Below are 14,101 nucleotides of genomic sequence, written 5' to 3' on the forward strand. Positions count from 1 at the left end.
AAGCTGAAAACTAACAGTACAATGACAGACCTTAATTCAAGTAATCTGTGTATTACTCTGTTGCATGATGTAATTTTCTGAACAGGACTTAGGGGTAACGAGAAAAATGAAGGTTTTCTTGAGTTTCAGCCTGTGCAGTTACTATCATGCTGGAATTGAAGTCTAGAGATTATGAAGTTAGTTGAAACACCAGAGATCTCAAGTCGACCCTCCACTACATCATGTGTAGTCCCAAGTGCTTTAAACATAACCTGGAACTAGCATGCCTGAAAATAGGGACACCTGGATAAGTCCACTTAAGCCAAACTGTTACAGTTTCAGAAGAACGTGAACACACATAAACTAGGGATATACTACTACCCAATTCCTGCATTAGCCCTTGTCATGGTATAACCCCAGCAGGCAACTAAGCCCCACACATCTGCTCACTCACTCCCCACCCCACAGTGGGATGGGGGAGAAAATCAGAAGGGTAAAAGGGAAAAAACTTGTGGGTTGAGATAGAGAGTTTAACAGGTAAATCTTTTGCTTTACCTACATAGCCCCATATAAACTACTATGAAGAAATTTAATTCTATTCCTGCCAAAACCAGTACAGCCCTCTATCTTGGAAACTGGATTTAGCCTTCCCACACTTGAAAGACTGGCCTAAGGGCTTACTTGTACAATTAAGTTAGAGTTTCACTACCAATTACTTATGAACAAGGATTTATGTACTCATGCTTGTTTCTATCCTAAAATGACCTTTTATTTTCTGTCTACTCAATAATTAATAATGATTTTGTCTCTTCAGCTGCCCTTTTTTGTGTGCTAAACTCATGCAGCCCACAGCTAGGAAGCCCAGCTTCACCGATCATTTCAGTAAACAAGCCAATATTGCAAAATTTATAATTTTTGAAAAATAATCATTACAACACAAAGGAAAGAATTTGCTGTTAAACAACTTCTAGAACAGTCATTATAAGCCTGATTAACAGCACTCTGCCCAGGAAAAATTTATACAACTGTGGTGAACTCGGAGATTAGCAATACATATTCTTAATGCATTTTAAAATATTAAGTCATAATGTATCATGTTCTTTCATAATCTAGACTTCGCTCAACGCTGAGGGTTCCTTAATACTTAAAAAGGATAATCTTTGCACCACGTTCTGAACTGTTCCTTTAGACTTTACATACACATGTAAATGAACCTTTCTAATGAAGACACCTGAGAAGACAATTTTGAGGTCCAGGACTTCAAAAAAGAACACCATTTGATTTCAAAATTTTCTTTAGTTTTGTCTTAACACCAAGCATAAGAAGCACAAGTCATCATCATCTGCTCAATACATGACACAGAACAAGATCCCTCTTGCGCAGTAGCAGACAAACAGTTGAATTCTTTACCTGTGCAGCCCAAATGTTGTCAAGATCCTGCAAAGTGAGGGCTTTCTCTTTGATGACAAAACGAAGAATTTTCTCTAACTTCTCTACATACTGAGGTTGATGAAGACTATCTCTCAACACAATTGATAAAATATTATTCTGCTGGATCCATTCCTGAATATAAAAAGAAAGTAGTGCCACCTCAAATTATTGGAGTGTTGACACTGATATTTAAGCTAAAAAGAAAAATTTCAACCTGTATAGATTAATGACTTTGTATACAATATTCTACTTGGGAGAAGTGAGAAAGTTGCAGCACAGGAAGGTATTTATCTCTTAACTTTCATTTCCTCTTTTTTTTTTTTTTAAAAAAAAAAAAACATTTTAAAAAATCCAAAAAACTAGACACTGTGATATCTTAAGGGGAAATATTTTTTCAGGCATATTACAATGATGAACTCAAAACATAAAAATGTTCAAACAACTTCAAAAACATAAAAAGCCAACAGGAAGAACAGTTAAATCTTCTATTCAAGGAACAAAATTTTTCTCTTCCAATTCACAATCATTAAATATCAAAACCAAACTGTTTGAGACACTTCTAGCTTTACTGGTGTGCCTACAGTATATTACATAAAAAGAGCATAAGCAAGGACTTAAATATAAAAAGGTTAGATTACTTAAGTACTGCCACATATAGGGTTTTTTTTAAATGCTTCTAATTGAATTAGAGGCAAATATTCAAGCCTTATTTAAGTAGATGCAATGTTTTTCAGCGATGTCATTGACAGAGTCGGATTAGGGTCATGTATTTTTTGTTCTGACTGAAGCAAAGCAGTGTGTGCTTTGAGCACTGAAAAACAAAACAAATGTACACAGCATCATACCTTCCAACAGTGTCCTTGATTACAGACTTACAATATTCAAGCTAGTCTCGTGAAATACTTAAATCTAGAAGTTTCCATTTAAAAACAGAGGTCTTGTCTGAGATGCCAAACTATAGGGAGTATGTAAGAGAGATGTATTTCCTCCTATTGCTTTAAAAAGTCAAACTGCAGTCATTCTTCTTTTGTCAGCAGTCCTTTTGCAGATTATAAACCTCACAACAGGTAGCCAGTCACAAAGATGGGGCAGAACAGTGTAAAAAAATCACTTAACAGAATTAAATTTCACAAAGATGAAGAGAAAGTTGTCCTTACTTTAACTTTATAAAAGCTCATTTTAATAGTTCCCTACATATGCGGTCAAGCATGAAACAGTAGCCCAAGTATGTAAATATTAAATAAATAAAATAAAATGTGGTATCTAGAACTTTCTGTACCAAAGAATCCAGCTTCTGAAACGTGAAAAACAGAGTAGTCACTTAGAACTCTAATGAGAAAAAACTACTCGAAGCACAAAACCCAGACTAGATCCTTACTTAAATGAACATTCAATTTTTAGGTACAGTGGCACTAAAGTTTCAAATGAATCACACCTGTTTTATCTAGGTTTGTCTTTTTTTTTTTTAAACACCATATAAAAACCATACTATTCAAGGATCCCTTTTTAAAGCATGTTTTTAGCAGCACTGAAAATAATTCTCAACAGCAGTTTTGAAACAAATACAGCAATTTTTCACAGAAAGACTACAATTAAAATGACTTATCACCATGACATGACACCTACTGTTTATAACACTAGATATGAAAGTTAGCAGTGCATGCAGGATCCATAATATATAGCTACTTCTACAAGTAAAGTAATAAGGAGGAAGAAAATCTATTCAATGAATTTCAGTGAAGAGGAGAACTTACTGCCATTCTTTCAGCTGTAAGCCATTCTTCCTCTTCAGGATTACCATGCCGATGAGTATAATATGACACACTGGATATTACTTTGTTAACTTCATTTAGTGCATTCATTTTACCATTGAAAGAAGAAATTTGTAACAACCTGTAGGAGAAATTAAATGTAAGAAGTGCGGAAAAAAGTGTCAGAAGTAGCATATCATATTAGGAGTAGCTTACCTAAGTATCATTTTTAACCTAAATATTTCTAAGTTTTTTACAGTTTCTTCTTGTCCTGGAACTCTTGAAGCTAAATTCTTTAGAGATTTGATTATCATTGACAGAGCATCATTTTTGGCTTCATTCTTTGCTTCTTTTTTCAGTTCATCATCTGTTAAATTTTCTAAAAATTGTGGAACCATTTCTATAATTGGAAGGAAATATTTCTTCACTGTATGTAATGTTAGAAATTCGTAACATTGTCCGAATGGCCTAAAAAGAAAGAAAAAAGGGATCAAAGTGCCATAATCGGTAGTTGTGTAATATTAAGATAGTAAGGAGCAAATCATTCAAGAAATTCAAATCTATTCACAAGCACATGAAATGTTGAAGGTAAACACAACTAGTTAAGAGATTGAGTGAGGGGAAGTGCTTCAAGGAAAGACTGAGCTTTGCGCTAACGTAATATTTTACTAGTATTATTTAGCAAATACTAATATTTACTTAGTCCAACTTTTTGAAATATGTATTATTTTAAAAAACTTACTTGATGAGAGCTGCAATTATCTGAACATTCAATGCTGATCCACTCATGAAGCGATCATGCAAGATCTGAAATCCATTTAACGTGCCAAACTTGTTGATAAGATCTACTAGCCAACCCTGCGATATAATAAACAGTTATTTTCTGACATTTACAAATTACCATCTAGAAATACTTTCAAGTACCTGTTAGAATAAAAATTGCTTTGAAAAAGTCCTAACACAACAAACTGTTAGAAGGTAATAGAATTGACAGTGAACTTGCCTATACAGTTTAAATATTCAGTTTTAAGGAAATACTTAGAAATAGGCAACACAATCTTTCCCGTTATCATGTCAAAAACCAGACACTGTATATTAGTTAGTCAAAGAATTTTACCACGTATGTAGGAATAAAAATTACTATACTTCAGGTTCATCTTTGGCTGCTAAGTTACTACAAAACGCATGACGATTCTGGTATTCTTTTTCTGGTCCTGGATGTGATAATGCTGTATATAAAAGCAGTAAGAATGCAAAATAACATTCTTCTAAACACAGTTAGCAATGCAAGGAAGTCCAAGGACACAGTTATTTATCTTTGGTTCTTACATATCAATAGCTAGCAGTTCTACTAAAAAGGAAAAAAAAAGGGGAAGAAAGCAACAAAAATATAATTCAGTTCGTTCCTGTAGTTGTACCAACGTCATTTGGATGACAATTCTGAAAAACTGAGACCCAAGAACCAGAACAGATTACTAATCTGCACTGCCAGTTAAAAAAAAAACAACACCAAACCAAAAAAAAACCCAAAAAACCCCAAACAAAAAACCACCACCCAAAAAAACCCCAGCAACCCCCCCCCAAACCAAGCCAAAACAAAAACAAACCCCAAAGCCACACTGACACTAGCATCCCATGTCCAATTAAAACCATTTCTCTCATCACTGGGAGCTATAAGAAAAGGGAGAGAAAATTCCTACTTTATCACGTAATCTCCTCCTCAAAATACATCACCTACAAAACCATGTTGAGTGAGAAGGTAAACCCATCAACTGGCAAATACAAGCAAGCCAATTAACATAGTAGGAATGGCATTCCAATAGAGTTGTGCCAGATTACCACAGAAACACAAGACACAGTTTGATTGTGGACCAAAGACTGAAAGTTAGAAGGAGAAATTTAACTGATCGTGATTTAATGCACAAGTGAAAAGCAGCAGAACATCTTGGTGATATAGAGAATGAAGCGGGAAGGGGGATTCCCCTCTAAAAACACTTCTCTATGGCTACTGTGTAATTAGGTAACACTACATAAAATTAAAAATACAGGTCTGAAAATGCTCTCATACCTTTGGTGATCGTGGGTCAGGAGGACGGGCATAAAGTTCATCTTCAGCGAGCTGGACTCCTGCAGGAACTGTTTCTGAGGGACGAGTACCATTGTATAGATGGAATTTGCAGTGAGGATTTAAGGCCATGGCAAGAAGTTCAAGAAGGGGAAACCAATCTTGGGACAGCTTGGCCACACAAAGTTCCACTAGTCGATGAGTGTTGTTAATAATACATCTCTATTAAGTAAAAAACAACAGCCAAGAATATGGCAGGTGACTGTACGATGAATATGAACTATAAACTCTGAACCATTTGTACCTAGTATGCAGAGTTGCGTAACAGTTTTACAACATTGTATTTTTATTTGCACTTCCTCCAATAAAGGCTTTAAACAAACTTTAAACTACCTGTTTTCAGCTAAAAATAAAATTTAGGAAAAAGACAAAATTTCGGTTGAGACATTCATGAATCACCACTGAACTATTAACTTTTCCTTCTTTCACCCATTTCTCTCACAGATTTTAATATGCTTATGAAGATCTTCAGTTTCTAATTTGGCATGTGACTAGCCATCCAACAGGTAGTTTTTATATTCAAACAGCTGCTACAAACATTCAGAAGTTAGCAGGTTGCTAAAAGCTTTTACTAAAAAAAGTAAGTTTTCATGTCCTAGCATGCACATAAAAATAAGCAGGTCTCGACATCTGGCCAAAGACAGCCTGCCTAACAAGAGCTGCACTACTGAACATACAAAGTTCAGTTCCTCCCCATATCATCTTTCATGTTTTACTTCCTTCCAAAAACACCAGAGGCAGTAAGATGAAACAATGATAGAAGGATGACTTCCCCACCCCCCAAGAGCCATGTATACAAAAGTTCTCCCAGTTGTCTGTTGAGATGAGTTTCAAAAATGACATTCAGTCTCTGCAGTCTCTTCAGTCACAAAAAGGCAGTCTCCTTCCTCATTTAAATCACTATGCTTTTCAGAAACACAACTTTAAAAACTCACATGAATCTCAAACTTCCAGCCGCTCACTGCCTCATCTGTAAGGATTTTTGTGAAAGAAATTGTTAACCCATCTCGAAAAAATCGCTGGCATGCTTCACTTTTGACATCAAGGCCTATTTTAAAATAGAAAAGAAAAAAACAAACTATTAGATATGCAATTTCATTAGTTGTTACACGAACTTTTAAATATTGAAAGTAGCGACTTGGACTTCAAAGGTTTGGCGTTCAAAGTTTCAGAATTCTTTTAAGAAGAGAAGCCTTGGATGAAGACAAACTTACGTAAGCTTGAATGCACAAAAACCTGACAGATTAATGTTCTAGTAAAGCCACCTCAAAAATTGCACTCCTTTAGATAATTTTTAAATTATTTTAAACACATGTGATAGGGTTTCATTTTTCCCCCCATGCTTGTTAACACTCAAAGATATAGTAGCAAAAATAACAATAAGTACATTCTTTATCTTCCATTTTTCTAGTATACACACATTTATGTTCTTCTCTTGTTTAGTTGCTACCAGTAAAACTCAAGTGAGTGAAGAGGAGAAAGGGTGAGACCTGCTCAGCTTCCCAGACACAATTAACCTGCAAAAATAAACATGAATCCTTCTGTCTCTCACCCTCACTTGAGTACAATTTCTTGTAATTCTGCTATCAGGACCCAACACACCTAGACCCCAACACTGCTGTAAATCTTTGCAGCCACCATGTCAAGTTTAAAGTTAAAGAACAGTGCTCCATAGTTTTTTCTTTTAGCTATTTGAAAACTCTGGAGTTACTTACAACCCAGTATTTCAAGAAATCTGTATTTCCCCTTCAAAAATTCAGTTAGAAAATCTAAATAGGGCTAAAAGTCAACAGAAAAATATATTGAACATGTATCAGTATGCACTGGAAACGATGAAAGCCACTGGGCATATTATAAAAAGAAAACTGTGACCTGCCTGAACAGTTTCTTTACAGAACAAGTTTAATTTTCAATCAGGGAATCTTAGCATTCAACAAGCCTACAGTGCCCAGATTCACAAAAATTATTGCCGCCACCCCCACCCCACCCCCCGCAACCTCCTTAACGAGACATCCTGACAGTAACTTCCACTGGTTGGGAAGGATTGATTTGGGTTATCAAATTAAAGTTCCTCATAGTCACAAACAACTGTACAACAAAGGTTCCTTTCAAAAGTGGTCACAGAACATCTGCCCTGCTTGTTAGTACACACTACAAAGGCTTTCCAAACTCCTGTAACAGGGCTTGCTAGCCTATACACTTACGCTGCATGCAGCTCTCAAGCAACTCGAGTAAAGCAGGAATCTTTGGAGAGCCCATCACCTCCTTGAAAACTACTCCAGTGTCCCCTCTTTTTATCACTACCAGAGGTACATGATATACACTATGCGGCCAAGTATAAAAACTCCACGTTATCTTCCTACGTAGCTTGCAGTCTGGATAGCTGACATCCCTTACTACACTTACTACATAGTGTTACCAGTAACAAAAGGCCACAAGCCACAGCAATGACAACATGACAAAAAAAGACAGATAGACACTGCCTAAAACTTAGGCATTTGCAGTAAACAAAGGACTTGGTTAAACTCACTCCTCAAGGAGGTAAAGATGACAACTTCACCCTATACATAACAGAGGACAGGGAAGGTATCCAATGTGGTCTACTTGACCTAGGGGAAATGTTCCTTTCTGAACCCAAATGTAACAGTGAATTTAATTCTTGAATACAAATTTAAAGCAGGCACTCAAGTGATTTTAATGCTCCTCAGAGTACCAGTATACTGCACTGAAATATCTCAAACTTTCAAGTACTTCTTGGACCATCTCCCCCCACAAAGGTTGGCCAGCTTCAGTCAGCAAGATATTTCAAACCAAGTTCAGGAATACCAAAACAGTATGTTTCAAAATACGTTGTCCTTTCTGTACTTCACTGCACTTGGAAAGAGGGGGAAGATGTAGAACCTTAGAAGATACTTGTATGACTCCTGGACATACAATCGCCTTCTCCCTTCTCCCACAATGCTGCATACTGCTGAAACGACAGATTACACTTAAGGAAGGAATGAAGGCTAGGTGTCTACAAGGACTAGAGTAGAATCAAAAGCAGGGTACAGAAGTCCTAGAAGACAGCAGGTTGGGAGAGGAAGCAAGAGTAATCCAAAGATAGTGAGAAGGGAAACAGCAATTACACTAGACACCTGGCATCTACTGCTTGAATCAGATTCAGTATCACTAACTTTTAGGTAAGACCACAAGCAGCCCTTTTTCTCCCTGTTGTCCAAATTCTGAGGGCAGAGAAGGATAAGAAAGAATAAAACAGGTAAGTGTGTGCATGCAGCCCTGAGCTAAGTATTTAGAGAAAAGTTGGAGAAATGGATTTATGCGGTGAGAAGAAAATGAATATGAAAGGAAAAGTTGATGTACAATATACAGTATATGGGAGCTGCAATTAGGGGACTGGAGGAAGAATGGAGGGCCATTTCATTTCTGTACCTGCGCTTAAAAGCGGTCAATTTGCCAGATAAACCATGCAGAGTATATTAACCCTGCCACAAGAGCAGAAACAGTCTGGGTCCACAAAACTTGTCAGCCCAGATGCAACTGTAGATAAACTCATGCATCTGAGGGGTATTCAACGGTATAGGGCTGGAACACTGAGGCACCAGGCAAAATCACCCAGCTCCTCTTCTCCAGGACTTTGGATTACACAACTTTGTAGCTGCAACCCCAGAGCTGAGCTGGTTCCACACACTGGTGTGGCGCTGTGCCAGTGAAGCCTCCCCAGATCTGGAGCCTCAGGAAGTGCAGCACAGAAACCTTTCAGCAGCTTGGTAAGGGTTGGCTCAGACCCTGCAGAACTGACAGTGACCTGGAGCTAGTAAGCTCTAGGTAAACCCACACGTGCCCATGGGCACAGTGGCTACACATGGCACTCAGATTCTGGCAGACTTTCAGTAACTCTTAATCATCAGGAATATGAGAGTTCTTCTACACCAAGACACTGCATCGGCCCTGCTGTAGTTCATTTCACTGAATTGATTCTAGCCCAAATACTGGCTAAGAAACTTTGGAACATGACAACACAAATCTGATGTCCTTGCTTTAGATAGATGGCTAAAAATAACCGTTTCAAGAAAACGCAGAAGATACAGCTTCAGTAAGGAACTCAAGAGTGGTCCTACAGAAATGCAGACGGATCATCCAGAGAGAGATGATCTTTAGAAAGGATGCTGGAAACAACTCCCATTATTGGGCTGCCTAGATTTTGGATGCATGTGTGCTCATGCACGCACACTTTTTTTTTTCCCCCTCTTTTGAGGCTCTAGGGCCTGCCTCTCTACTCTTTCCCACTCCGTGCAGTGAAATCTCATTTCAGTTTAAATAAGCTACAAATTCTAGAAGTTGCCTTGCACCTTGCTTGTGCGTGTCACATTGGAAAGTTTTGGCAGCATGTTAAAAATTGAATGTAAACATTAGGAGCAATAAAACCCACAACAAAGGCGGAGCACTGCAGAGTTGTTGAGGGGATTTTGAAAGAAAGAGTGGAGAATATTCTAGCCTATAAAAAAACCCAACACTAAAACAAACTTTTTTTTTTTTTTACTTTTAAATTTATAGCATCCAACTCACTGACATTTATTTCTGGAGCAAATCTCATTACTCAAAACACTTTGTACGTATTCCAGAATTATTGTGAAGATAAACATCAGTCTTGCTATTAAATGCTATTTTTCAAATAGGTCTTCTTCTATTAGCAAGTAACTCCAGACTATCATTTGGTACTCTTGTGGCTTGCTTAATGAAGAATAATACATTGATGCCTACACATAAAAAGATAATCTTCCATAAATAAATGCATCTGCCAGGAATAATGCAAGTCACAGTCTAGACAGGATTCATACTACGCTGTCAAATTTGCTCCTTGTACTTGAAGGTGGTAATGACATTTAATTCTTATGAGTACTTTCAATTCAGTTCAATTATGTCCCTTTCAATTTCAGTTCCTGAAAAGATTTAAAGAGGATGCAAATATCACTCTTATTTTATAGATATGGTCACAAAGACAGCAGTTACCCCAGAATCACTCCAGAATGCCAATGCCCACTGGCAATATTAGGAATAAAAGTTACTTAAGAACCCTAACCACTAGAAAATGTTGCTTGATAAAAAAATTTAGTAGGCTTTTTTCGGTTTTGTTGCTTCACAATCTAAATGAGTTACAGACTGCAATATAAAATTTATGTAATTCAACAGCTGGTTCTTTTTCAATTTCTCCTTTCAGTTCTTCCCTTTTGAAACAGAACTCCTCAGATTAAGAAAAATGCCCACAGACGGGTAGCAAGGTGTCCAATTTTAGATCTTACTGAGATAATGGAACACATTTTCGATCTATCAGAAAATGTACACAACAGAATAATTTATATTACTTCTCTCTATATATACAGCTCCGAAAGTGTCTGCCAAGTTTTGAGCTACCCAGCATCAGTTACACCAAGTGAGCACCATATCATATTCCTTAAGCACTGAAAGTTATTTAAAAGAACCATCTTAGCCATCATGTAACTTCAAGTAGCGAGGAAAAAAAAAAAACTAGGATGTAACTGTAAAGATAACACAGTTAAACAACTACTTCTAGCGGCTTTCCTTGTTTTCTCCTTAGCCAATAATCCTTGCGTACGTACACACATAGGAATTCATCTAAAGGGCAAGGGGAAGGATAATTAAATAGCAATGCAGAAGCCCTTTTCAGAATTGGACATCAACAACAATAAAAATCAAAGTGCATAAAGCACATGACTAGATTTACACTGTTTTTCACAACTTCAAGAGGAAAAAGAGAAGACTTTTTGTTTGGGAACTTTCAACTAAGTCTGACGCTTTGGAGAAGTACGTTGATATTAGGAATAGCCAAAAACCTCATTCTGCTCTTATTACTTCATTGCATTGACAGTTTTTTGCTTTTGTTTTTTTTAAAGATGACTTAACAGCTGGCAGTACATACCTCTCCTCTATCACAAATCACAGAGAATTTCTTTTTACTGCACTGTTCCAACAGCCCAGACACATAGATGGCTGCATTTTCTTTCCGTAAGTTGGCATTTCTTTTGCTCCTGAACAGATGCAATCACTTGAAAATTCTACACTCACCTTAGGATTCCTGCCAGACCTAGCTACATGCAAAGAAGCCAATTCCAAGCACAACTACGGCTGATAAATCAGTGTCGGCAACAACACGCCATTATCCTTGGATCACAAGTATGTACCCTAACTTTTGTTTCTCCAGAGAGTGCTCCAAAGCAAGAAAGATTTACAGAAAACAATCAAGGTAACTCAGAATATGACGACCACAATCAGCTTTTTATTCTTAAAACTGCCTAAGAATAACCTTTATTAACATGGAAATGAAGTCGTCCCGGTCCAGCTATGCAAAAGTAAGGAACAGGCACTTTGTATGTCACTATATTTAAAACACAACTAGTTGGTAAGCGTAGATCTCCTAGAAAAATATTTTGATCTGACTTCTGGTACTACTCAAATACTGGGGCAACAAATACTGACCGGAACAGGAGACCAAAGCAACTTTCTAGGACAAAAGAACTTTCCAGAATGTATGACAAACTTGTCAATCTGAGTAGTACAATTTAGCAAACACATACACAGTCCTGATACGGAACCCTCCTACTTCCAAGCAAATCAGACACAGCAAGCAATACAGTAGAATTATTAGTCTAAGTCATGCTGTTTAAAATTCCAACTTTTCTCTAGTATTCTCAAAAGTATGTATGTGCCAGATTTGAACAAAAAGTTATGGCAAGACATTTGGAAAGCTAGATTAGTAACTTATTTTAAAAAAAACTAGAATTCTTTGAGTTTTAGTATCTGTTATAAAGACCAAACCCACTAGGTCTGATATCAAAGTGAATACAGAAAACAGGTAAGACAGGAATGACAAGATTTTTATTGCTGTGAGCTTATTCAGCTTCCCTACTCATGCTAAGGCACCTAATTTCTAACTACATTGATGGCTTTCTAAAATTTCTGATCTACAAAGGTTCCGCATACCACTCTGACACAATCTTCAGGACCAGGGCTGTAAAAGAAGTAATTAAGAATTTTTAAGCCTCCACCAGGGATTCAAAAGAACAAGAAAAGACTTTACACACTGGCCCAATAATCATTGTCTTTTCAGCTTACTTTTTTTACTTAGGTCGATAGCAGCTTCTAGAAGAACTTCTAATTCCCCTTTCGGCAATACAGGAACAACCCATCGAGGCCTATATTCAAAAACAAAACAAACCCCCCTGTATTTCAATTGTGCTTCCTAAAAATCAAGAATCCTTGCCCCTTCATAATGCTTTTAATATAGGGTAAGAATATACATTTTTTTAAAGGCCCTGATGAGCACTCTATTTAAAAAAAAGACAACCCTCTGATTTGAGCCTCTTTCTCTTTACAACTCTAACCCAATAAAAAAAGTATTTCAAGAAATCCAGTGAAACAAAGATGCAAGAATCCTGGTTCCACTATCAAGATATTTGCACAAATACTCTACACCCTCTGAAAAAAGTGTGCAAATACCTGTTGATCATGTCATCCAACTTTGCCAGGTCTGTGTGTGGAAACGCAGGCTCCTCATCTTCAAGCTGGGGTGGAGCATCTCCTTGGCCCTGCTCATCAGGCGGGGTAGCTGGGGAGTTCTCATTGGAAGAATCAGGTGAAGAAGTCTAAAATTGGTATGGAAAATACTTTAAATACTGCCTGCACTTAGGTACCACTTATTTTGGCATTTTTCCTTCACACTGTGTTTCAAAGAATCATCTGAAGTAAGTACCTGTCATCATAAAATATAATAAAATCATTTGGTTTCAGATTTATTAACAAAAACTAGAGCATAAAGTGTGCTACATGCTTTCTATCTTGACAGTTTAAAAAATTAAGCTACTTTCCCAGTGAGGAAAGTGGGTGTTTTTGTAACAGACTACTACTTTCAGCAGACCACATACCTAGAAGGCGAAAATAAAGACCACAGGGATGCTCCAATTTTTACAAATCTTCTGCAGAAAAGATGACTATTTTAGGTAGAAAGACAAATTTCAGCAACAGCACAGAAGAAAACGATCATGAAAAACATTTTCTAAAAAAGTTTGCTAAAAATGAGTAATGCTACTACAGCTGGCTACTAACCAACCTCCAAGAACATTAGTTAAGCCCACTTTGATGGGCTATGCAAAACACAATGCATTTTGTAGATGCATGCTTATTCATATATAGAAATAGTATGAATTGACAATAATAAAGATTCAAATCAGAACAGCACGATTTAGGAGGACAAGCAAGGACCAAAACCTCAAGAACATTTTTCACATGTTGTATTGCGTCTGGTTGGCATGGAGTTAATTTTCTTCACAGCACCCTGTATGGTGCTGGGTTTTGGATCTATGACCAAAACGGTATTGATAACACACCAGTGGTTTGGCTATTGCTGAATAGTACTTGCACAGATTCAGGGCCTTGTGTTTCTCACTTTGCTCCCCAGCAGTAGGTAGGCTAGGGGTGGGCAAGAGGCTGGGAGGGGACACAGTCAGGACAGCTGACCTGAACTGACCGAAGAGATACTCCATACCATATAGTGTCACGCTCCGCAATAAAACAGGGGGGGAGGTTTTTTTTGAAGGTAGCTGTTGCTTGGGGACTGCTGGACATCCATCAGCTGGTGGTGAATGATTGCGTTTGTATCACTTGTTTCCCCCCCTACCCCCTCACTTATTAAACTGCCTTTATCTCAACCCATACAATTTCTCACTTTTCCCTTCTGATTCTCTCCCCCATCCCACTGAGGCGGAGGGAGTGAGCGACAGGGTGAGGGCTTACCTGG

General features: G+C 37.4%; 1 protein-coding gene across 2 annotated transcripts in view; it reads right to left on the bottom strand.

Moving 5' to 3' along the window:
- The window catches only part of USP9X (ubiquitin specific peptidase 9, X-linked), a 79,952-nt gene that overhangs the window by 64,850 nt on the left and 1,001 nt on the right, over positions 1 to 14,101 (bottom strand). For both annotated transcript variants that reach the window (XM_009283035.2, XM_009283036.2), the window contains exons 2-9: positions 12,805 to 12,950; positions 12,421 to 12,500; positions 6,222 to 6,334; positions 5,230 to 5,448; positions 3,904 to 4,019; positions 3,378 to 3,629; positions 3,165 to 3,303; positions 1,390 to 1,542 (exon numbers count right to left, since the gene is read on the bottom strand). In XM_009283035.2, coding sequence (XP_009281310.1) covers positions 1,390 to 1,542; positions 3,165 to 3,303; positions 3,378 to 3,629; positions 3,904 to 4,019; positions 5,230 to 5,448; positions 6,222 to 6,334; positions 12,421 to 12,500; positions 12,805 to 12,950 — 1,218 coding nt within the window. The remainder of the gene's footprint in view (positions 1 to 1,389; positions 1,543 to 3,164; positions 3,304 to 3,377; positions 3,630 to 3,903; positions 4,020 to 5,229; positions 5,449 to 6,221; positions 6,335 to 12,420; positions 12,501 to 12,804; positions 12,951 to 14,101) is intronic.

Source organism: Aptenodytes forsteri, unplaced genomic scaffold (assembly GCF_000699145.1).
Source record: "Aptenodytes forsteri isolate BGI_AS27 unplaced genomic scaffold, ASM69914v1 Scaffold2, whole genome shotgun sequence".
NCBI lineage: Eukaryota > Metazoa > Chordata > Aves > Sphenisciformes > Spheniscidae > Aptenodytes > Aptenodytes forsteri.